The following is a 21,943-nucleotide window of genomic DNA, read 5'->3' on the forward strand; positions in this document are numbered from 1 at the left end:
AGCTTCCCCCTGATGAACTTCATCATGGTCGGCGTCGGATACGCTGAAACCAAAAGTTTGATCGAGTGTGTACGCCTTCCCGCTTTCTAGATGTTCATCAAAACTTTTTTCTGACAGCAGAGATTGAGCAGGTCCTCTGGTTTGCTTTCATAAATGCTGTGCATTTTCTTGAAATAACTCTTCCAGTCCTGTTCCTGCACGATGCTCATCAATGGTAAACTCAGATTCACCAATTTCAAGAGGCGTTAACTCAGATTTTTACACAAATGATTGAGATCAGTTCTCTTTGTAGCTGCTGTGACATATTCCTCATGGTTCTCAGTCAGATTTATACAGTCTACTTGGCTGTAGTTGACGTCCCTGAAGAGAGTTTCTTTGCTTCCTTTGAATCCCCAGCATCTCACAAAACCAATGTGCGTCTTTACTCTGTACACACTCCACCACTCCTGAGCTTTCCGAACCAGCTTTATCATGCATGGATTAATGTTTCTAGCCAAACACGGGCTGTTCATGGTCAAAACATCCTGGATGGTTCTCTGCTGATTGGTTGATGGGCTACTTGGCAATGAAACAGCTTGACTTAGCTCACATTCAGCATAGGCAAACTCTCGAGAGGTTAAATACCTGAAACCTCCCACTAGTCCTTTGGAAGCTTTTTGGATGAGAGGTACATCTTGATGAAACACAGGAAATAAGTGAATGAAATGCTTTTAGTAAAGTAAGTTGTCCTAACTGAAATGTACTCAAATTATACATAGGCACTTCTCCCTATGTATTTATTTGTTTGTTTGTTTTTTCAATTTAGTCTTACTTATTTGTTCTTATTTGCAGGCACTGTTTTGTTATTGTAAGTTTTACTATTTAGATCATATACATGTGGAAAAAATGAGTTTAATAATGTGGAAGATCAAAGATTAATTTTTGGAGGACTCTCAATAAAAATATGTAAATATATAAAAAAACAGAAACACAATCATGTCCAGTAGCCTACGTTCAACAACTCCTGGATATGTGTGTTAGTGTAACTCACAGTGTCCATGCAGTTGGTATATTCATAATAATAGACCATGTATATACATATTAATGTACTTAATATGTTGCATACTTATATGTTCTGTCTACTTATATGTTTACATCGGAGAGAAACTGCATTTAAAACTTTTCTATGTCCTGCACATATGTCAGAATTGACAATAAAGTTGACTTTGACTGAATAACAGTCAACTTTCTACTTTTTTAAAAACACATGTTCTTGTAAAGAATTATAAATCTCCATACGCTTTAAAAACATCCAATGAACTATCTCATTCAGTGTGAACACAGCTAACAGGTATCATCCCTTCATTCTTTATATTATTTATAATGTGAGATATTATTTCATTGAGCAGGTATGTATCCTCCATGGATAACATCACTGACCAATCAGAGCCCGCGGTTTGTTGACAGCCGGCCGGGGCGGGGCATCACACCAGACGCTCTGGCCGCCCATTGGACGCCGAGGCCTAAGCCCATGACTCTCCGACCAATCAGGGGCGTCAGTCGATCTGACGAGCTCTTGTGACCGTGTGTTGCTCCGGTGTCTGCCGCTGCAGCTCCTCCGTTCATGGACACTGCGACTTGACAGAGAAACACCTGAGACACCCGCAGCATCATGGACATCCTGAAGTCACTGGGTCACCCGGAGGAACTGTTCAACCTGTTCAAGTTCAAGATGGGGGGATGCACGACCGTCATGCCGAAGTTGGATTATGTGAGTAACCGCTGTATGAATGATGTACACATGCACGCGCTGGGACAAGATGCGTGGTTGCATTTGTCTCACGGATCATGCGGGACATGGTGTTCTCGGTGTGCACAGCATGGACATTATCACTGGAACCATGTGCAGCAGATCTGCACATGCTTAGCTCAGGCTGCAGTGTAAATGGATTGGCTCTGACTGCTGCTCACTTCCGCTCCTCAACCACAGACAGAGTCAGATCACCGGGCTTAAAGTCAAATCAGATCTGTGGTGTCACTCCTGTGCTGGCTCACACTCACAAAGACAGAGGTGACCATTGACTTGGGATTTGTGTTATGTAATGAGCTTGGGGGGGGATGCTGTGCGCATGTTTGACGGATAATCTCACTATTTAAAACAGCAATGTGACCCTCAGAGAGACAGGGCCTCTGCAGACACTGCTGGTGTGTCCAAGTTTTAACCAGGCTCTTACTTTGATAGGCCACATCACAGTTGACTAAGTGATAAGCAATAGAGAGAGAGAGAGAGAGAGAGAGAGAGAGAGAGAGAGAGAGAGAGAGAGAGAGAGAGAGAGAGATCAGCAAGGTATCAGGCACATAACACACTAAGCTCAAATGTAAAAACTATAAGATCAAGCTTACCATAGTGGAGTGGAAAGAGGACGTGACCCTGCTAACACGGATATGAGATTATCATCATAACCATCTAAACCCTGGGTTACACACATACACACACACACACACACACACACAGACACACACACACACACACACACACACACACACACACAGTCCAGTATGTGGTGGAGTGGGTGGTCGTGGTTATTCATGGTCACTAGCATACAGTCTGTATAAGTGAATCTTATGAAGCTGCGCAATAAGGCCAAAAGCATAGTATGGCCAAAAAGGAACCTCAAGATAAAAATATTGGTTGATATTGATAATTATCATGATAAATGTCACTTTGGGATATAGCATTGCCTCAAGTTGTATAACAGTAGAGTTGTAGTGTGGCAGTAACAAACTGTCTCAGACACATGTGTAAACAACATGTGTATTTCAACACTCACTCCCATTGTGTTGTTATGAGTGGTTAAACGCAAATTTTGTAGGTTTGTGAGCACCAACATGAGATAAAAGATTTTACAAACTTTCAGGCCTCGCACAAGTACACAAGAATACACAAGTTCCCCTAAACTTATCTATACTTTTTATTATTACTATCATTCATTTGTATAATAACAACTCCTGTACGTCCTACTGTCTTTCCCACTGTGGGCCACCAGATGTCAGCACATTACACTTCCTCTATCTGCAGCACACACTTTGATACAGGCCTAGAGATCATCTGATTACTTTCTACAGTGTTGTTATGATTTATTCTATATTAACGATAGAAGTAAATAGCAGTTTTTATAATTCATGCACTTTCTGGTCAGTGGCAACCAGAATACAATAGTTCCCCTAAACTTATTTATCATTTTCTATTATCACTTTTACTTATTTATCTACTTTTGCCCAATTACCAAGATAAAACATTAGCTAATAAGCATATAACAAGGCCTTATGTCATTTAAGTCTGACTTTTCCACTTTAAAACACTTTATGAACTATAATCTAACTTTGTTTAAAGCAGTAACGTATATTGTGATCAATCCGTGTTACACAGACATGGACCCGGTTAGTAAACAGTGAGGAAGGTGACGGTCATGTTTTGGGTCGAAGTGGGAGGAGGAGCCGTGCAATCACAACATCAGATCTACAAACGCTCTGCACACACACGCTTCAGGTACACAGGGTTTGTAGATCAGTGGAGCGCCTGTTTCCTTCACCCTGACGTCCTCCCAAAAACATTTGTACGTCGCCGCCCCCCCCCCCGCTCCCGTGTCCTCTGCATGGACTTCATGTTTGTATCTCACCATGGCCCCAGTCGTCTGGTAGCTGCTGCTGCTGCAGGCTGTGTTCGCTCCCATGGCCGGAGCTGGCTACAAGTGTCCCGTCTCCCTGGCCGTGTTCAAGCGCTCTCTGTCGGTGGCGCCGCGCGGCTGCGGTGGGTCCGCTCCGCGGTCCCTGCTGCCGGGCTGGAGGCTCGGGGAGCGCGGCCTGCAGGAGGCCGCCCGCCCCTCCAGCGCCGTGAGAGCCGCCAGCTTTTACCGACACAGCGCCTTCTTCTGTCTCTCCTGCCAGGAGTCCATGAGCGACAGTCTGCGGACCTGCTACCTGTACCTGAACCAAACCAGCCGGAGCTTCGCGGCCGTGATCCAGGCGCTGGACGGGGAGCTGAGGTGGGTAAACAGGGGGTTAGTCCAGGTGAGGGGCAGGAGGGGTGTGTCTGCAGGCATGTTGTCCTCTAGTGCGCAGGCTGCAGCAGCTTCCTGTGCAAAATATACATGTGGAGAAGAATAGTATCTGCAGTGGAAACTACTATCAGCTGCACACTTCCTTGAATTCAATCCAGTTGTTGTTTATTTTTGCATGTGTCCTGCTTTACCCTCATAGAAACAGTCCATAAAAGAACTGATAGTATTTCCTGTGGAGGGTTTCCTTGCTCCCTAGAGTGATTTAACAATGGCCTAAACTCGAACACATTTTGTAGAAAGATAACATACCAGTTCGACTACAGACTGTGGAGTCAGTTATTCTAAATGCTCTGCAGGTCATGAAAGGGCCAATTTGTTTTTTTTAAAGGACTTGAGTATTATTCAAATGACAACAAATCAAATGCACATCAGCAGTCTCGTGTCCACTCTGTTGGTTTTGCTTGTTGTTGCAGGATAAGATCTGATCTCTGATCTATGGAGATGTGTTTAGGTGCTATGTCACAACAATGAAGCAGTTTCTTCACTTCAGTTCAAACTATGTCTTTGTGTCGTTTAATTATGATCTATAAAATGAAAATCTATGCAGCAATGTTTTCAGATAGCTTCATCTGATCTACCAACATCCAACAATTCCCAAAAGTTCAATAGTGAAACAGGAAATATTAGCTTTTTGTAGCAGTTTTGCTTCCTCATATACATGTCAGCTCCATTCTACCATTCCAATGATAATTGTGTGCCGTGTAACAGGTTTCAAAAGAAAAGATTTTGCAGAAGGAGGCTTCATTTATTTATAAAGCTGCTTTCAGATTTGCACTGAAGTCCGGATTCGAGAGCTTTTGGCGATAAGGTCCTAAATAAAAACACATTATTCCTGCAGCAGAATGTATACGTCATGTCCGGCCTCCTGCATGCAGTAACACAAAGACATTAATAACAAATTACGTTAAAATCCTCCTTGTAACCTGCCGCAGGAAACTGATAATGTTGCAGACAGATAACTCTGCTGCTGCTGCTGTTTCTAATTTAAGCTCCCTCTTCAGGTCAGAACTGTCAGAAAAGAAATGACAGCTGTTTGTAAACACACATCTTTAGTGAGTGTGTGTGTGTGTGTGTACTTTAAATATCCTCGGAATCTTCTACAGTTAGGCTAACCTGATCTCTGAGCTTTGACCCCCGAGTCATGACTGTTATTTTTGTCATTTAGTAAATCAGTGACGAGGCAGCTTTTCAGCCAGCTCCCACACACACAACTCCACGCTGACTCTGTGTCCTCCCTCCTCTCTCTGCCATCCAGACATGCAGTTTGTATTTTCTACTTGGTGCTGCGAGCGCTGGACACAGTGGAAGATGACATGAGCATCCCCCTGGACAAGAAAGTCCCCATGCTGAATAATTTCCACACCTTCCTGTACCAGGACGAGTGGTGCTTCAACGAGAGCCAGGAGAAAGATCGGCAGGTCCTGGAGGATTTCCCCACGGTCAGTGGTTCTGCATGGTCCCACACAGAAGGGTAGTACGCAGGTGCAACAGGTACTCAAGGTTCTTTTGACTAAAATCTTCTTGTGTCCTTTCCATCCAGATATCACTGGAATTCAGAAACCTTGCTCAGGAATACAGAGACGTCATCTCCGATATCTGCCAACGTATGGGAGTGGGAATGGCCGAGTTCCTGGAGAAGAAAGTGGGATCCATGAAGGAGTGGGACCAGGTGAGGGTTAGCCTTGTGTTACTGTATATTAGGAGAATAGCAATAATAACTAGAATGGCGCTGAGCAGAGCCCATACATGAATTACTCCCTGGGAAATTGGTGAAAACATAAAAATAATCTTGCAATGTTAAAGGATCTGGCTCAGATCCCATTCTTCCACTAAATTTCGTGGAAATCTGTTCAGTAGTTTTTGTGTAATCCTACTGACAAACAAGCAAATGGGCAAGAGCAAGAACAAAAACACATCAATATAAATGGAAATATAAATGCAAATACATTTAATAGAGCCCATGACGATAGAAATAAATAGAGATCCAAAAGAAACTTGGATTAAACTACGATCTTTGTTTCTTCAGGTTGTTGTTTGCTTGCAGCACTATAAACCTAAAAAGAAAAAGAGTGTTAATAAACAAAAATATTTATGACCATATATGATAATTTGATGCTTACACACTTGCACACTTGTTTAGCAGCTCTATTCTGCATTAATAATATTCTTCCCATACACCTCACACTGTGCAAAGCAGCGTCCTTTTAGCCCAATATAGATTCAACATGTCTCTGATAGTTTGTTTGTTGTGCATGATACAACTGTAGAACTCTATTTTCCTCTGTGCAGTATTGCCACTATGTGGCCGGGCTGGTCGGCATTGGCCTGTCTCAGCTCTTCTCTGCGTCCCAGCTGGAGGACCCTGAGGTGGGGCAGGACACCGAGCTGGCCAACTCCATGGGCCTGTTCCTCCAGAAGACCAACATCATCCGGGACTATCTGGAGGACACGCAAGTGGGACGAGCCTTCTGGCCACAAGAGGTAGGAGCCTGTCCTTGAGTCTGATATGAGAGTGTTTGTATGTGTGTGTGACCTTTTACGTTGTCACACAACAGTCTTGGGCAGATTGAGTCTTTGATTTTTTGAGTATTCTCAATTTTCTGTCATGAGTAAAAGATTGTCCTGTTAAAGCACCAGAGTAAATTAAAATTGACCACCTGCGTCCTCGTGTCCCTTTGCAGGCTTGGAGTCAGTTTGCCGTTCGTCTTGAGGACCTGGCCCAGCCGGACAAGCTGGAGTCGGCTCTGTCGTGTCTCAACCTGCTGGTCACCGATGCCCTGCGACACGTCCCAGATGTTATCGCCTACCTGTCGCGGCTGCGCAACCAGAGCGTCTTCAATTTCTGTGCTATTCCACAGGTATTGACTGATGTCACTCACAGATCCTTTTGTGCTATGAGCTCTCAGCGCTGCCAAAAAAAACTCAATCAGTAAATCTGTAAAACTTTGCCAAGATGGACTTTAATAAGATACAATTCCTTGTAGGGTTAAAACTAAGAGTATTGTAATCTTGTGCTTTCTTTTCTTTGTAAATTGGAAAACCAAATGCCTTATACAATTTCCAGGTGATGGCGATAGCTACATTATCAAAATGCTACAACAACCCCATGGTGTTCCAGGGAGTGGTAAAGATCAGGAAGGGACAGGCTGTCACCCTCATGATGGAGGCCACCAACATGAGAGCTGTGCACACCATCATCAGCCAGCACAGCCAGGAGGTGGGTGTGTTGCCGTTTCTGTATCCTCTGCTAACGTTTCATTTCAACACACCTAAACCCGATTTTCACCCTCGTTCTCTCCTCTCGGCAGATCTTACAGAAGGTCTCCCTCACCGACCCGTCACGGGACAAGACCCTGCACATCCTGGCTCTGATCCGAGAGAAGTCCGCGCTGTCGCAGTCCACCCTCCCCTCCAGGACCCACCACCTGTCGCCTATGTACCTGTCCGCCGCCATGCTGCTGGCCGCCCTCAGCTGGCAGTACCTCAGCACCACTGCGGCACAGGCCCAGGGCACCGGCAACATGCAGGGACAGTGAAACCCCTTCCCCCTCACCTTCCCTGTGGGTGCTACAGACTCAGAAACCCCCTCTGCCCACTCTAGAGGTCTGGCTCTCCTCTCACTCGAGGACTCCGACGCACCTTTTCCCTCACTTTCTCCTCGTTGATATGGCCGTCACAGGACCATGGACACACGTAGACTGCAGGGGGCGCTCTTGTAGCAGACTGGTCTCATTAGGTTTGACGGTGATTTGTCGTCGTCCTCCTGCATCTGGATTCATTATCACACACAGTGTTGTGTGGTTATATTCACCAGCATAAATGGCACATTGAAACAATTCAGGGGTGTTTTATCATCATTTCATGTTTACGCTGATCATGTGTTTCCTCTTTTTTTGGAATACTTAAAAAACATTTTGACCCATTGTTTGGATTGATTGAAATTATTGAGCATATGTGAATATTTCATATAATATTTCATATTTTCTCTTTTGAATGAAATGTTTAAATATGCTAAACACGACACTGCCTATTTTAGGATTTAATAATCGCAGTCACCAACCTTCATCAAGTTGTATTTTAATAACTCCCTCAAATCCTATTTTTAATATCAAATCAATGTGAGCTTAAAGGAGACATATCATGCTCATATTCAGGGTTAATACTTGAATAGGTTTACATGCTCTAATGTTTAGGAAACTTTCCTCATACTGTCCATTACGGCAGCTCCTCTCTTTAGCCTCTGTCTGAAACGCCTGGTAGGATAAATGTCGCTCTTGCTTTACCTGGATTTTTTAGAAATTCGAATGGGATTATAGAGGAAGAGCCCTAGCGTGCATTATTATGCAAATGTCAGACTATCAACGAAGTGTTTTAGAAGCTTCGGTGTTTTTGTTGGGAGAGAGAAGTTTCCTTTACCAAGACTTTTTAAACTTTTTAACAAACATATGAAAAACACACTGGAGGAAAGAAACACTGAAAAACCATAATATGTCTTCTTTAATATTCCACTTATGTTTCTGTAGGAGAAACTCTTTAACTGTTACAGCAGTGCACTTCTCTCATTAGCACTGTGTGTATGTGCTGCGTAGATGTGTGTAGCATCCCAACACTCTTCTGTCTTTGCTCGTTCTGCTCCAGGTACTTTGTAATAGGAGGAAGAAAAGGAAGAAGAAGAACAGTATAATTCTGAGGTGGCTTCGTCAGACTGTTGGTGTGAATTGTATTGAACAAATATAATGTCTTTGATGATATGTGAGAGAGAAACGCATATTGAGACTGCTATAGCTGAAGTGTCCTTAAAGCAGCTTTGGTGAGTAGAAAGGCCGGCACACAGAAACCTTGCACCGAACCAAAGGAGAGCTACAAACATTGCTATGTAATGTGAAACTTTGATTTGTATATATTTGAACAAATAAAGAGTTGAAATTATGGCCTGAAAGTTGATTGTGCAGAAAACACGTTTACAGCTGGTGGATTTTAGTGGACTGACCTCGATGTTATATATTCTACACTGTAAAATTATTGTTTCTATTATACAGCAGCAGGTTCAAAGTTCATATATTATTAGATGCTTTGATTTGTGGTTTTATTTCTGTGTATGTGTGCAGCAATAGGAAAAACACATTAAACAAAACAATTAACAGGGATGATTTTGTTATAAAGTGAGTTATAATGACATTTAGTTTTTGTAATCATTGTCGTAAGTTTAAACGGCACCTGTTAACCTTTGGATAACAGTTTGTTGGTCACATGAGATTTAAACTGACGATGAATCCATAACTCAGACATGTGATTATATAACGAGTGGCTTGTAAAAAGGAGAGAAGTAAAAACGCGGAAGAGGAAAGGTGATTTGTTCAGTGAGGAGAAGGAACTGCACAGAAGAAGAGCATCAGACGAGGAAAGAAACAACACAGGTAAATGTTGAGATGATAATTGGTGTTCATGTAATATTTATTTTAGAATTTAATGTTGCGTATACTTGGCTTGATGTATTTTATTATTAACAAATATACTTCAAATTTAGATTTTGTGATAGTTTTATGAGTTGAAAAGGTGAATTATTTGCAACAGATTTTAGTAGTAATCTGATTTCATAAGTCAGCGTTGCAATATTTGACTTTTCAGAATTAGGGGTTTATTTTTAAATCTCCTGTGTCGCAGGATGCATCGACTTGTCCTCCTCTGTGTGCTGGCGACTGTCTCAGTCTCCTGGTCCCGGCCTCACCTCAGCCCGCTCTCCTCTGACATGGTCGACTTCATTAACAAGGCCAACACCACGTGGACGGTGAGATCACCTCAAATGTCCGATCATATACTTCAGGGTATTTGCTGGATTTCTGGTGACCTCTGCAACTGTTGCAGCTGCTATATGAAATGGAGGAGTTGCAGATTTCAATCAAAAAGAAGACTTGATGGTTATTTGATGTGAACAATGGTCTTTTGCTCCAGGCCGGACAGAACTTCCATAACGCTGACATCAGCTATGTGAAGGGACTGTGTGGGACCATACTGAACGGACCCAAGCTGCCAGAGGTGTAAGTTTGTACTACCACAGGCCGTGTGTGTGTGTGTGTGTGTGTGTGTGTGTGTGTGTGTGTGTGTGTGTGTGTGTGTGTGTGTGTGTGTAGTCTCTCACATGTCCAAGCAGGTGAGAGTCAGCAGGTTGGTCTTTATCTGCAGTGCTTCAGTGACTCGTCCTCTCTCGTTCACAGGGCTCATAATATTGAAAACTTCCAGCTTCCAGACAACTTTGATCCACGTCAGCAGTGGCCCAACTGTCCCACCCTCCAACAGATCAGAGACCAGGGCTCTTGTGGATCCTGCTGGGTGAGACTGGCGGATTATGATATAAAGATTTAACAGTGCAGACCTAGAATGGCATTTTGTAGAGTGCATACCAAGCCCCAACAGTCGCCTTAAATTCAATCAAACGGCACCAAATTTCACACACTCAGAGATATCGTCATGTTTCATGAAGATCCATCAATGATTCTCTGGGAAAATTATGAAAAGGTGAAAAAAAATAGTCTATCCTACAGTGTTAAAGAAAGTGGAAAAAAATAATCCAGGATTTGTACCTTTCTCTGGATCTGTGCCACCAAATCTCTTGGAAATCTGATCCGTAGTGTTTGCCAAATCCTGATAACATACAAATAATGACAATATAACCTCCTTGGCAGAGGTAACAAAGAAGAGGCCGTAAAGGGGCCAAGAGGAGGTCATCAATAATACAGGCGTTCCTTTTTTAAATGTCTCCCAGGCCTTCGGGGCAGCTGAGGCGATGTCCGACAGGTTATGTATCCACAGCAGCGGTCAGATCTCTGTGGAGATCTCAGCTGAAGATCTGCTTTCCTGCTGTGATGATTGTGGCATGGGGTGAGTGTCTGTTGAACAAATAAACCCAGTGTAATTATGGTCTTTCAAGAGTAACACCGAGCAACGCATGTGGTGTTTTTGTTGGTCGTAGCTGTTTCGGTGGTTTTCCCTCTGCTGCCTGGGAATTCTGGGGAAAAACAGGACTCGTGACAGGAGGCCTGTACGGCTCTAAAGTCGGTAAGTGTGCACGGAAACGGGTTCACAAAACTGCTCGGACAGACTGAACTGAGACTGACTGTGGTGTTGTGTGTTGAAAGGCTGCAGGCCCTACTCCCTCGCTCCCTGTGAGCATCATGTGAATGGAACTCGTCCTCCATGTCAGGGGGAACAGGAGACTCCCAAGTGTCAAGAGATGTGCATCGATGGATACTCACCCTCCTACCCGAAAGACAAACACTTTGGTATTAACATTTAAATAAAAGAAATTCTCCCACACTCTATTTTATATAACATTTTCAACTTTGAAGAGAGTCTGTCTTGTTTTTTCAGGGAAACGCACGTACAGCGTCCCCTCCCAGCAGGAGCAGATCATGACCGAGCTGTACAACAACGGGCCTGTGGAGGCAGCTTTCTCTGTGTATGCCGACTTTCTGCTGTATAAGACTGGTGAGGCTTATTCTATGTATAATGTACGCACACACACTTCTACCCTGCCAACATGTTAACATGAACCTGTATTATGTAGTGATGGTAAATCTTTTGCTTATACTTTGCATTCATGAAGGTAGCCTTCGGTTGTCCTAAAAACTCAAAAGGTGTTAAGTTTGTCCAGTCTGGGATACTGTAAAAAACATGGCGGCCTCCGTTGAGAGGAACGGCCTCGACGTAAATATAAAGGGCTCATTCTAGGTTAAAGAAAACAACAATTCTTACAATTTAGATAATTACACACTAGTAAGAACATCAGTAGGATTATTTTATATTCAATTTCTGACAACAGATTCCTTTCACCTTAATCTTACACACTGGACCTTTAAGTAAATTACGTTGAGATATGAAAAAAACATAACTCCTCTGATCCTCTGATGTTAATGTTTAGCATTTTTATTGTATTTTTTATTACTGTAGGTGTGTATCAGCATGTGACAGGGGAAATGCTTGGTGGTCATGCCATCAAGATCCTCGGCTGGGGGCAGGAGAACGGGACGCCCTACTGGCTGGCTGCCAACTCCTGGAACAGTGACTGGGGAGACAAAGGTACGACAACATGTCACATTTTCTCTGTCACATATTCTTTCTCGTGCAGAACACGCCGATGTGTAAATATCTGGGAATGTGGTGAGAGAGACATAAGATTTTGAATAACATTTTTTTTGTGTCTTGTAATTTCAGGTTTCTTCAAGATCAAGCGAGGAAATGACGAGTGTGGCATTGAGTCAGAGGTGGTGACAGGAATCCCACTCAACTAGACACAATGAGTCCTGGCTACTGAGGAAGACCTTGTTGTTCTAAATAAACCGTTATATTGATCTCGTGCTTTTATTATTCAATTTTTTTTCACATGAGTTGTACAGTAGTATAAGGTAATCCAAAGAGTTAGAAATAAAAGTTCAAGGAAATCTAAAAAGACATGAGTGAGATGTTTTAAATGAGCTTATATGTAAAATGTAATTTGTTGTAATGGCTCCCGTGTTTCATCATGGTAGTGGTTAATTATAATGGAGGTAATTATAAAAGCTGCACAGAGGCAGCACTTCCTGAAAGATGAAGCTCAGGGAAATAGAAACATAAGGACTGTAAAAAAATTTAAAAAAAGGTTCTCCATCTCAACAAATAAGAGATACAATGAAACACTAAAAATGATCTTTAGAGTTAGAGCTTAGAGTTAGACCATGTTTGAAATCAACTATAACAAAACTGATAACCAAACCTTGGAAAATAAAATGACTTGTAAGGCTGGTCAACGCTTATTTAGACTGGACCCATCATGATACATTAAAACGAGAGCTTTCACTCTGTTTCCATGTCTAGGAATCACAGAGGTGACATTATCCTCCAATCAAAACATGTGAGTTCTGTTGGGTCCCTTGTTACAGCAGCACACAGGTCAGAATGAGGTAGACAAGACAATAAAAATATAAAAGGAGTCAAAATAATAGCTATAATAATAAAAAAAGAATAAATAGAAAATACAGAATATGTACATAATATACACCTTTCATCACAGAAAAAAATATTGTTCGTATAGAAAAATGTATTTCAGTAAAGGGTAGTAATATAATATAATATAATATAATATGAGTCACGCATGTACACACTGAAAATGATCTTTCTGCAATACCCGAATTAAACACAAGGGGCGGGGCAGTGCTGATGCTCCCAAAAATATAGAGGATGAAAAAGAAGAAGAGAGGCGCATGCCTGTTTGGTGACGTCCATGTTTGTAGTCCCCCTGTGTGGGGGGCAGGGAGGGGGCGGAGCTGGACATTTGTCATTGGTCTATGGTCCGAACGGACGATCTGCGGTCACGGGAGGAAGCAGGAACCGTGTCCGCCGGAGGACCGCCTACTGCCGGGGGACAAACACCGCCGAGAGGAGCTTCTCACCGGCTCTGTATCCGTTCCTAGGGGGAGGAAGAGCAGCGGGACATCTTGCTGTTCGGCTGCCGGTGATGAAGAAGGCAGGTTGCGCTTCTCTCCGGTCCCCGTGCAGACAGATCCCAGCAGGTCGTCACCATGTTGTTATCCCACTTGGATATGTGGAGATTATACTGGGAGTGTGTCTCCAGACCTTCCACCGTGTTCATCTGCTCCCTCACGGCCGCTCTGTACTATCTGTGGGGCCGCCAGTGTCAGGTCGGTGCCTCGGCTCCACAACCGCCTCATTGTGTGTTTCATCATCCTGTAGTTGTCTCATTCTGTTTTATAATATCATCCTCTGTGGCTTCAAGTTATTTTTATAATTTACTTAGTTAGATAATACTTGTATTCTGCTCAATTTGTTATTTTATTTTACTATATTTTGCTTAGTTTTTTTTATTTAAATCGTAATAAATTTGACCTTAAATTGCTTTATTTTTCTTATTTAATTTATATTTTATTCCACAGCTTTTGGCTTAAATTTTCTTATTTATATTTTTTAAATTTTTACTTTGTGCTTTCTTTTCATATTTGAATTAAATATTTGTTATGCAGCATTTCACTTTATTTTTCTTATTTAAATTCAATTTAATTTCAATACATTTTTATTTTATATTTTATTTAGTTTTATTGTATTTCACTCAAATATTTTTGTGCATTTTTTAATATATTTTTATTTCTCATTTCATTTAAGTTCTTCATGATCAGGCAGCACAGAGCTTTACGTCGATAAAATTCAACTTTCAGCTCAAATTAAAAAATTGAAATAATAATATTGTAGAATATAAACAATCCATAGATGGTTTATAATGCGCTATAACACCATCATAAGGATATTTTTAAGTGTTGATGAACATTAAACATCCATAAATGTTGTATAACACATAATTGATACTTGATAACACAAGGTAACATAGCTGTAGTCTAATGTAATGTTATTGTTAGGTTTGGAACGTTTTGAAAATGCAAATAGTTGTATGTATATATACATAGTAACAGTTATACAGGTTTTCATGACATGCCTCTTGTGTCTCTGGCTCAGACACCAGCTCTGGTTTGTAGTGAGGCGTTCAGTGCATTCCTCCACAAGCACTGTCCTGTGGTGTCCGAGCGCTTCAGTCCCACGCCGTGGTGCTGGGGAGGCCGCTTCCAAACCCTGGTCTGTTCCGTCCTCAAATCCAGACCCCACGTCACGTATCGCAAGTAAGATGAGTCTCCCAGTATCTTTCTCTTACTGGTGGAATCACACATCTATATGATTGTTTTTCAAGTTCAGGCCTTTTCAATCTCTCTGCCTCTGTCCTCTCCCCCCGTCCCTCAGTGAGCTGATCCGTACAGGTGATGGCGGTCAGATTTCGCTGGACTGGGTAGACAATCACGCCAGTGCGTCCTACCCAGAATCCTCTACCCGCCCCACAATACTGATCCTCCCGGGCCTGGCAGGGAACAGCAAGCAGCCCTACGTGCTCCACACCATCAGCCAGGCCACCCGCCGTGGCTACAGGTCAGCTGTGTGCTCCCCATCGCCCTCCTGTTGGAAGGGATTCAATTATTTCCCTGTGTGGCCAAAATCAGAACCAAACATTTTTTATTCCGTAATTATAAACTGAAATATATCTTCTGGAAGTCACACACCAGTTTGATTTTAAAGCAGTGAACTTACATGACCCTGACTGAGTGGAATCTACTTTGCTGGTCCTGTTTTCATTGACATTTTCTTCTCTAGATGTGTAGTCTTCAACAACAGAGGGGTCGCAGGAGAAGAGTTGTTGGTAAGAACGATGATTACATAATGAGTTATCGTCATGTTAACAGACTCTGTTTGTCAAGTAGCTTCAAGGTTTAGAGTTTGTTTGCTCCAATTTGGAAATAGATTTGACCTGTAAATATGAAAGATTTAATATAAGATGCAGGGAAAAAATATTTTGGGTTGGTTAGAGCAGCCAGAATCAAGATCTCAAACTCAATTCAAATTGAACTGCAGTAAGAGGAAGTGGGTCTTAAGCAATGATTTAAATGTTTCACGGTCTTAGCGGTTCATATATAAATAGATTAGCTGATTCCACAGATTAGGGGCAGCCAAAGGCCTGCTCACCTCTATTTCAAGCCTAGACCTTGGGACATTAAGCCTGATCTTATTTCTCTGTGTAGATCTCCACTGTTCAAAAATGATTGGAAACACATTAATGAGCCACATTTGAAAACTTATTTTCTGAGGATGAATCAAAGTACAGGTCCTAAACTTGTAGGTTATTTTTATTGAAACTTAAAAAAGCCCTGCTGCTGGGAATACTCATTACCGCACTAAATGTGTTAATCAGCACAAATGCACTATTTGCTCGTGTTTGAGAAATTACATTTTTAGCTGATTTAGGACTCTGTTTTTATTCTTAAATATATATATATATTGTGTGTGATTATATTATGACACTTTTATATATTTACATTTTCAGTATGAACAAATGGGGTTTTAAATGCTACAGATGGGCAGTTGGAAAGTACTGACAGAAGTAATTATTTTTGTTGACAACCTCTGTCCTCCTGCTTCAGACACCTCTCACCTACTGTGCAGCCAACACCTCAGATCTCGAGCATGTGGTGCAACACGTCAAAGGACTCCTCCCTCAAGCCCCTGTGCTTGGCACCGGAGTGTCGATGGGAGGGTGAGTTGGTGTAATCTTTCAAATGTCTTGCATTTATCTGAAAAACGTTATTATATATTATTTTCTCTGCCCTTTAACTAAAGTCTTCCTCTTCCCTTTAATTTCCTAAGTTATTTTTCTTCCACCCTCTGAAAGCATGTTGTTGTTAAACTACCTGGGCCGCAAGCGCTCGGAGTCGGGGCTGGTGGCGGGCTTCACCGTTTCCGTCCCGTGGGATGCGCAGAAATCCTCCGTCTCTATGGAAGAACCACTCAACTGGCTGCTCTTCAACAAGTACCTCACGTCTGTCCTGTGTGGTCTCATCACCAGGTCAGATCGGTTGCGGTTTTCCGCAAATTTTTTGAATTCTTTTTTTACCATTCTGCAACGCTGACTCCGGTGTTCTTTCGGTTTCTCGCAGGCACAGGAAGATTCTGGAGAAAGTGGTGGATTTGGACCACGTCCTGAAGGTACGCTCTCCTTTTCACAGTCACCTCTCTGACTGCGTTTACATGCACACTAATATCCTGGTTATTATCGGCTTTGGTCCAGTTTTTGTGTTTAAGCATGTAAACATCATATCCTGATTTCAGTCACCTGGAGAAGCCCTTATCCTGGTTTTGAGAAACACGATTTTACTACATAGAGTACTCCGAAAATTACCAGGATACTGATACATGTATACATAGTATTCCGATCCCACCAGTCAGGCCTCCATATCTTCATCCTTTGCATCCTGGTGGAGGACATGTTTAATATTTGCTGTACCTCTTGAATTCCATTGCTGACAATAAGATGAATAAGCCAAATCGGCAACGCTGTGTTGGCTTTTAATGGAGCGAAACCCGCTATCAGCCAAATTGGCCTCATTTTTAATAGTCACGACGATACAGGAATCAAAATTCCCTGTAGGCTGTAACCATGGTAACATTAAACATCACAGGTGCCTGCACAGACAGCACACAATCACAAGTAGTCTGGATACATGTATATGTGGATATGAAGAACCAGATTTCTCAATATTCCATTTAAACACCATTTCCAAAACCAGGATAAGCCTCGTGATGGTGTGATTATGTAAACACGGCCTGTGTCATAGTTTCTCATCTCTGCCGTGTTTCTCCTCCCTCGTCTGATTCCCACCGTCTCTCTTCCAGTCACAGACGATCCGTGAGTTTGACGAACGCTTCACCTCTTTGCTTTTCGGATATAAATCTTGTGAGGACTACTACCTGGACGCCAGCCCAGACAAGAAGCTCCACAACACAGCAGTCCCCATCCTGTGTCTCAATGCCGCTGACGACCCCTTCTCTCCTCAAAGTAGTGAGTGGACAGCGCGAGGAGAAGAGATTTTTACACGCTTGAATAAATGTAAGTTCAGTGCATCGTGCTAACCGCTAGTTTTGAGGTCAGATTTTGTATTTTCTTCCTCACAGCATTCCCACTGTCGATAGTCCAGGACCTGCCGAACGTCGCGCTGCTGTTGACGGCTCACGGTGGCCACATCGCCTTCCTGCAGGGTTTGTTCCCCCGCGGTGAGAACTACATGGAGCGGCTTTTCAGCCAGTTCGTCCACGCCGCCTTCGAGCACCCGAGGGACATCAACAAAGCCTGTTGCATCAAGTAGAGGCAGACGAGCTGATGATCATTCCCCTCCAGTACGTACTCTGAGCCCGATCGGATAACACGATAACTTTCCACTGCGAAGAATACAAAGTCGGTGGCGTTACAGCAGTAGAGGAGCGATGCACAGAAATGCGTTGCTCTTTTGTTCTGCCACAGACAAGTTGCGTCTCCTTCACCTTTACACTGAAAATGACCAACTGTATTGTACAATCATGTGACCTCGATGCAACTAATCTACCTCCTCAAAAATTGGATGTCTCATCAGGTAACAAAGAAATCTGGTAACTAAATTGAGGTTCTACAAACAAACAAAACGAATCCATGTTTAGTGATTTGGAAATGTTATTTCAATAGAAATGATTTGAATGTGTAGTAATAGAGACGTGTTGTTGTTGGATTCTTTTGCTTCTTTGGATTTTGCAAGATTTGTTTTCTTTGAAGTGTGGGACAGGAGGATTATACGTCTTTCAGGCCTTTGTGCATACTTTACATACACTTCATTCCAGACCCCAGGGGTAATCCTGGTTGCTGCTCAGTTGCTAGAGCTGTAAGTCTCCACTGGAAAACAAGGGGGGTATATTGCATCTAATGCAACAAACCCTGACAAACGGACATTGAAGTCAGAGCTGTGTCACTGACAAAGCCTCACATCTGGATGAGGATGTATCAAAGCTCAACCACATCGCAGAGGCACCATGAATGCATTTTAACATTGGAAACATGCAGCAATGGGGAGAATCTGAGCTGCTCACAGACTATTAGTCAGAGACGTTGGTTAGAATGAAGGATCAAAAACCCTGAAGGGAGAAACACAGCTGAGACTGTAAGAGGAGATGGAGGTACAATAGAAACATGATTTAAGAAGCTGGGAGTAAGAAAGATAAGAAAATAAATCACTATCCCAAGAGGCCACAAACATCGACAACTTTTAAGCTCCAAAGTCGAGACACGAACTTCCAAGGAAAAGAAATCTGAGCAGTGTGCTTGACTGGCAGGTACAGCAGTCCTGCTCAGCTCTCATTAAAAAGTCTCTACATTTAAGTGGTTAAGGGTTAATATACTGTCTGATTTGAACAGAAATAGAATCCTATAACAAAGAGGTTTAGACGAAGGAGCTTCATCCAGCTGCCAAGTGTCTTCTTCACAAATTCTTCCTCACTAACACATTCACTGGCCTGTTCATATAAATACTATTAAACACCCAAGTTAATGAAAGCGTCCTTATAAAATCTATAAATGAAATATATTCAAGCAAATATGCTTTTAATGTAAGGAAATATTAATTTTAGAGTCAAGACCAACCAACAAGAGCCTTTGTTGTTGAAACTTACTTAACCACACACGATAAAAAGATTTTCAGTAAGATTTCTCAACATAAGAATCTTAAATGCAAACAGTCAACTTTATCAAATATTTGGAGACACAAATAGCAGCAAAAATTGATTCAGTTATAAATGCAAGAATATAACAGTAGATTCAATAATCAAATGTCCCGATAATTACTGTTCTAATTGTTCTACTCACACACTCCTTGGATTATGAGCAGACGTGTTTGAGGTGAAAATAATTCAAAATTCTTATACATAAAAATAAAAGTGATCAACAGTTGTTACAGGAATTTTCCTCTGTGGCATCTTTGGATTTTTTCTCTGTGGTTCGGTTGAGCTTTGACACGACCTCATCCCAGGGTGAGGCCTTGTTGACACCTATGAAGAAAGTACTCACGCACTTATAAGTTTAGCATTTGCATATTTAATTTTAAATGTCAGACACATAAGTAAAGTATTGTATGTGTTTACATGCTTTTGCGGTATATATGCTCCCCTGCAATGTAAAGTATGCAGTACAAACTAATACTTCTCTTTGTGGTATTTATAGGTATTATTTTCCTCTGTGTGTTTAAATTGCTTTTTCTTTCGTCCTTTTCGCACATTATTGTTTGGAGGATTGAGTGACAGATGAAGGATTATCACCACTTTCAGTCCACATGTTCATTATTTTACAAAATTCACAGAAGAGCTGCAGTTTTTTCTGACTCGACTTTGATGTAGAAGTGTTTTTAATTATGGCTCATGAACAAATGAAGATTGTGGCAGATAGTGTTGCTGTTGTGGTTTCACTGAATTTAACATTTATTAGCTCACCATTTATTTGCAGATATAAACTATGATCACTTTATTGAACTGCTGTGTATTTGTGGATGTTTTATTTTCCAGTATTAGTTCTGTTTTTACAAAGTCTGTGAACAAAGACTTTTGGACATTATCTGATTGGTTCCTGAATTAGACTTGAATTAAAGAATGATAAATATACTTTGTTTGATTAATGGTTTTCTTTTGTTTGTTTTATCAAATGTTTATTGGGTGCAGTATTAATGTGTTCGCTGTACAGTTAGTTTGGATGGTTTGCATTGAACTGGTCTAGATAACAGACCACATGGATATTTATTATTATATATGATGGGTCATATTATTTTATTTCTGATCAATGAGCACTTTCCCCATAAAAATATAGAAATAAAAAAATAAAAAATACCAGTAAAAGTTCAAATAAATGTTCAAATTAAATTAAAAGTAAAAAACAAATGAAAAAAAAAAAGAATTGAAATAAAAAATTCATTTTAATTCCAGCTGAATACTGAATTTAACTGAAGCAATTGTAAAGAGTTCTGTGGCTGTGATCAATAGCAACACTTAATCCTGGGTTTGTTTATCACCATATTGCTACTAATGGAAAAATGTCTTAACACTCGACTTCCCCTTCAGCTCCGCCGCTGAAACCAGAGCCCTTTTATCTCGGAGCGGTGGGGTCATTAATGTCGTTGATTAACCAGACGACGTATCAATAATTAACCGTGGACAATAAAGGCCCACGCCCTCTGTCACAATGCTAACCCTTCAGCCTCATTTAGATTCATGTCATTCAGCCTGGAAAACGTCCAGCCGTGTTTAGTCTGTGGAAAAAGAAAAGAAAAACACACTTTCCAACTCTGGTAGATGAAATCTGTGAGTCTGCTTTGTCTCAGCTTTGATCATTTCCCACAGCTTTACCTGTTGCTTTTTTCCAAAAACCAAATCCGTAATGGCTTCACTTCACCTTTCAGTCATTTTACAGAGATTTACACTGATGAAAGATTCACACTGTTTACTTACCCACTTTAACTTGTTACCCAGACACACAAATTTGGCGTGTAGCAGCCACAAGTCTCAACTCTGTGTCAGTGGCTGTTACAGTGATACACAGACTCTAAAACAACTTGTAGAGTTAGATTTATGAAAATAAGAGCTTTTAAAAAACAGATATTAATCAAAATAACACCTAAAGTTGCGCTACCAAGGCCAAGTGTCCCAGACATGGGATGGGAGGATTCTCTCAAGTACCTCTCTTCTATGTCGACAGAAAATAATTAATCACTGCTGAATATCACAGAAATCAGTGTCTTTCAAAACATAAATAACTAAATACGCTTTGATTTTTGAGAGAAAACACATCCTGAATACTTGAACAATACTTGAACAATACTTGAATATTTACATGTACCAGTCAATCCACAGTGTCTTGGCTTCAGCTGGTGCAGAACACCGCTGCTCACATTTAAACACCAGATGTATACGTTCATTTACACCCAGTTAAATTTAGGATTGATTGTAAGAATCTTTTAATAACTTTTAAAGCTCAGCACAGTCTGGTGCCCAGTGACATTACACAGCTACTAACTCCCTATGCTCTGAGCTTTAATATAGGATTTTCCATCCAACACTTATTAGTCAAGGCTGGTAACGAGGGGTAACCAGGCTTCCACCTTCGGGACCCGAAGCTCTGGAACTCGAGATTAGACTCGTTTTTAAATCATTGCTCAAAAGATATTGTTATTGCAAAGCTTTTAGCCTCATATTATGGTTAATATACTGTATGTGCAATAATACATCTTATCTTATCTTTTTAATGCCTGATTATTAACTGGTTTTATTGGATGTCTTTAAAAAAAAATTGTAAATTCTTTGTATTATTTGTTTTGTCTGGTTTTGATCTGTGTTGTTTTATTCCCACATATTTTGTAAAGCACTATTGAAATAAAGTTTATTATTATCCTATTATTATAACAAAATCACACTTA

General features: G+C 41.3%; 3 protein-coding genes across 4 annotated transcripts; all 3 read left to right on the forward strand.

Moving 5' to 3' along the window:
• The first annotated feature begins 1,557 nt into the window (after nucleotides 1-1,557).
• Nucleotides 1,558-9,029, forward strand: fdft1 (farnesyl-diphosphate farnesyltransferase 1). Of its 2 annotated transcripts, XM_035144173.2 has the most exons (8): nucleotides 1,558-1,750; nucleotides 3,928-4,025; nucleotides 5,356-5,539; nucleotides 5,641-5,769; nucleotides 6,390-6,581; nucleotides 6,782-6,958; nucleotides 7,165-7,317; nucleotides 7,409-9,029. In XM_035144173.2, exons 1-8 carry the CDS (start codon nucleotides 1,652-1,654, stop codon nucleotides 7,634-7,636), a joined length of 1,260 nt encoding a protein of 419 aa, XP_035000064.1. In that variant the 5' UTR covers nucleotides 1,558-1,651; the 3' UTR covers nucleotides 7,637-9,029. The 2 variants fall into 2 exon arrangements, with proteins under 2 accessions (XP_035000064.1, XP_035000063.1); XM_035144172.2 differs by lacking the exon at nucleotides 1,558-1,750 and having other exon boundaries at nucleotides 3,601-4,025.
• A 736-nt stretch (nucleotides 9,030-9,765) lies between these two features.
• On the forward strand, nucleotides 9,766-12,388 carry ctsbb (cathepsin Bb). The gene is made up of 9 exons (XM_035144178.1): nucleotides 9,766-9,888; nucleotides 10,053-10,138; nucleotides 10,316-10,430; nucleotides 10,864-10,979; nucleotides 11,071-11,156; nucleotides 11,237-11,380; nucleotides 11,469-11,585; nucleotides 12,048-12,176; nucleotides 12,312-12,388. Exons 1-9 carry the CDS (start codon nucleotides 9,766-9,768, stop codon nucleotides 12,386-12,388), a joined length of 993 nt encoding a protein of 330 aa, XP_035000069.1.
• A 1,028-nt stretch (nucleotides 12,389-13,416) lies between these two features.
• On the forward strand, nucleotides 13,417-20,138 carry LOC118099438 (phospholipase ABHD3). The gene is made up of 9 exons (XM_035144060.2): nucleotides 13,417-13,774; nucleotides 14,601-14,761; nucleotides 14,880-15,062; nucleotides 15,285-15,330; nucleotides 16,109-16,221; nucleotides 16,357-16,530; nucleotides 16,622-16,670; nucleotides 17,358-17,523; nucleotides 17,637-20,138. The coding sequence occupies exons 1-9, from the start codon at nucleotides 13,655-13,657 to the stop codon at nucleotides 17,825-17,827; spliced, it is 1,203 nt and encodes a 400-aa protein (XP_034999951.1). The 5' UTR covers nucleotides 13,417-13,654; the 3' UTR covers nucleotides 17,828-20,138.
• The last annotated feature ends 1,805 nt before the right edge of the window (nucleotides 20,139-21,943 follow it).

This window comes from Hippoglossus stenolepis, chromosome 20 (assembly GCF_022539355.2).
Source record: "Hippoglossus stenolepis isolate QCI-W04-F060 chromosome 20, HSTE1.2, whole genome shotgun sequence".
Taxonomy (NCBI): Eukaryota; Metazoa; Chordata; class Actinopteri; order Pleuronectiformes; family Pleuronectidae; genus Hippoglossus; species Hippoglossus stenolepis.

What these genes read in the sequence shown, in the direction of transcription:
- fdft1 (XM_035144172.2), top strand. Translation starts at nt 3,712, where the DNA reads ATGGCCGGAGCTGGCTACAAGTGTCCCGTCTCCCTGGCCGTGTTCAAG. An exon ending in TCCTGGAGGATTTCCCCACG is followed by an intron (nt 5,540 to 5,640) that starts GTCAGTGGTTCT and finishes CTTTCCATCCAG; the next exon opens with ATATCACTGGAATTCAGAAA. An exon ending in ATTTCTGTGCTATTCCACAG is followed by an intron (nt 6,959 to 7,164) that starts GTATTGACTGAT and finishes TACAATTTCCAG; the next exon opens with GTGATGGCGATAGCTACATT.
- LOC118099438 (XM_035144060.2), top strand. Translation starts at nt 13,655, where the DNA reads ATGTTGTTATCCCACTTGGATATGTGGAGATTATACTGGGAGTGTGTC. An exon ending in CTGTGTGGTCTCATCACCAG is followed by an intron (nt 16,531 to 16,621) that starts GTCAGATCGGTT and finishes GGTTTCTCGCAG; the next exon opens with GCACAGGAAGATTCTGGAGA. An exon ending in CCCCTTCTCTCCTCAAAGTA is followed by an intron (nt 17,524 to 17,636) that starts GTGAGTGGACAG and finishes TCTTCCTCACAG; the next exon opens with CATTCCCACTGTCGATAGTC.
- ctsbb (XM_035144178.1), top strand. Translation starts at nt 9,766, where the DNA reads ATGCATCGACTTGTCCTCCTCTGTGTGCTGGCGACTGTCTCAGTCTCC. An exon ending in AGGCCAACACCACGTGGACG is followed by an intron (nt 9,889 to 10,052) that starts GTGAGATCACCT and finishes CTTTTGCTCCAG; the next exon opens with GCCGGACAGAACTTCCATAA. An exon ending in CTTTCTGCTGTATAAGACTG is followed by an intron (nt 11,586 to 12,047) that starts GTGAGGCTTATT and finishes TTATTACTGTAG; the next exon opens with GTGTGTATCAGCATGTGACA.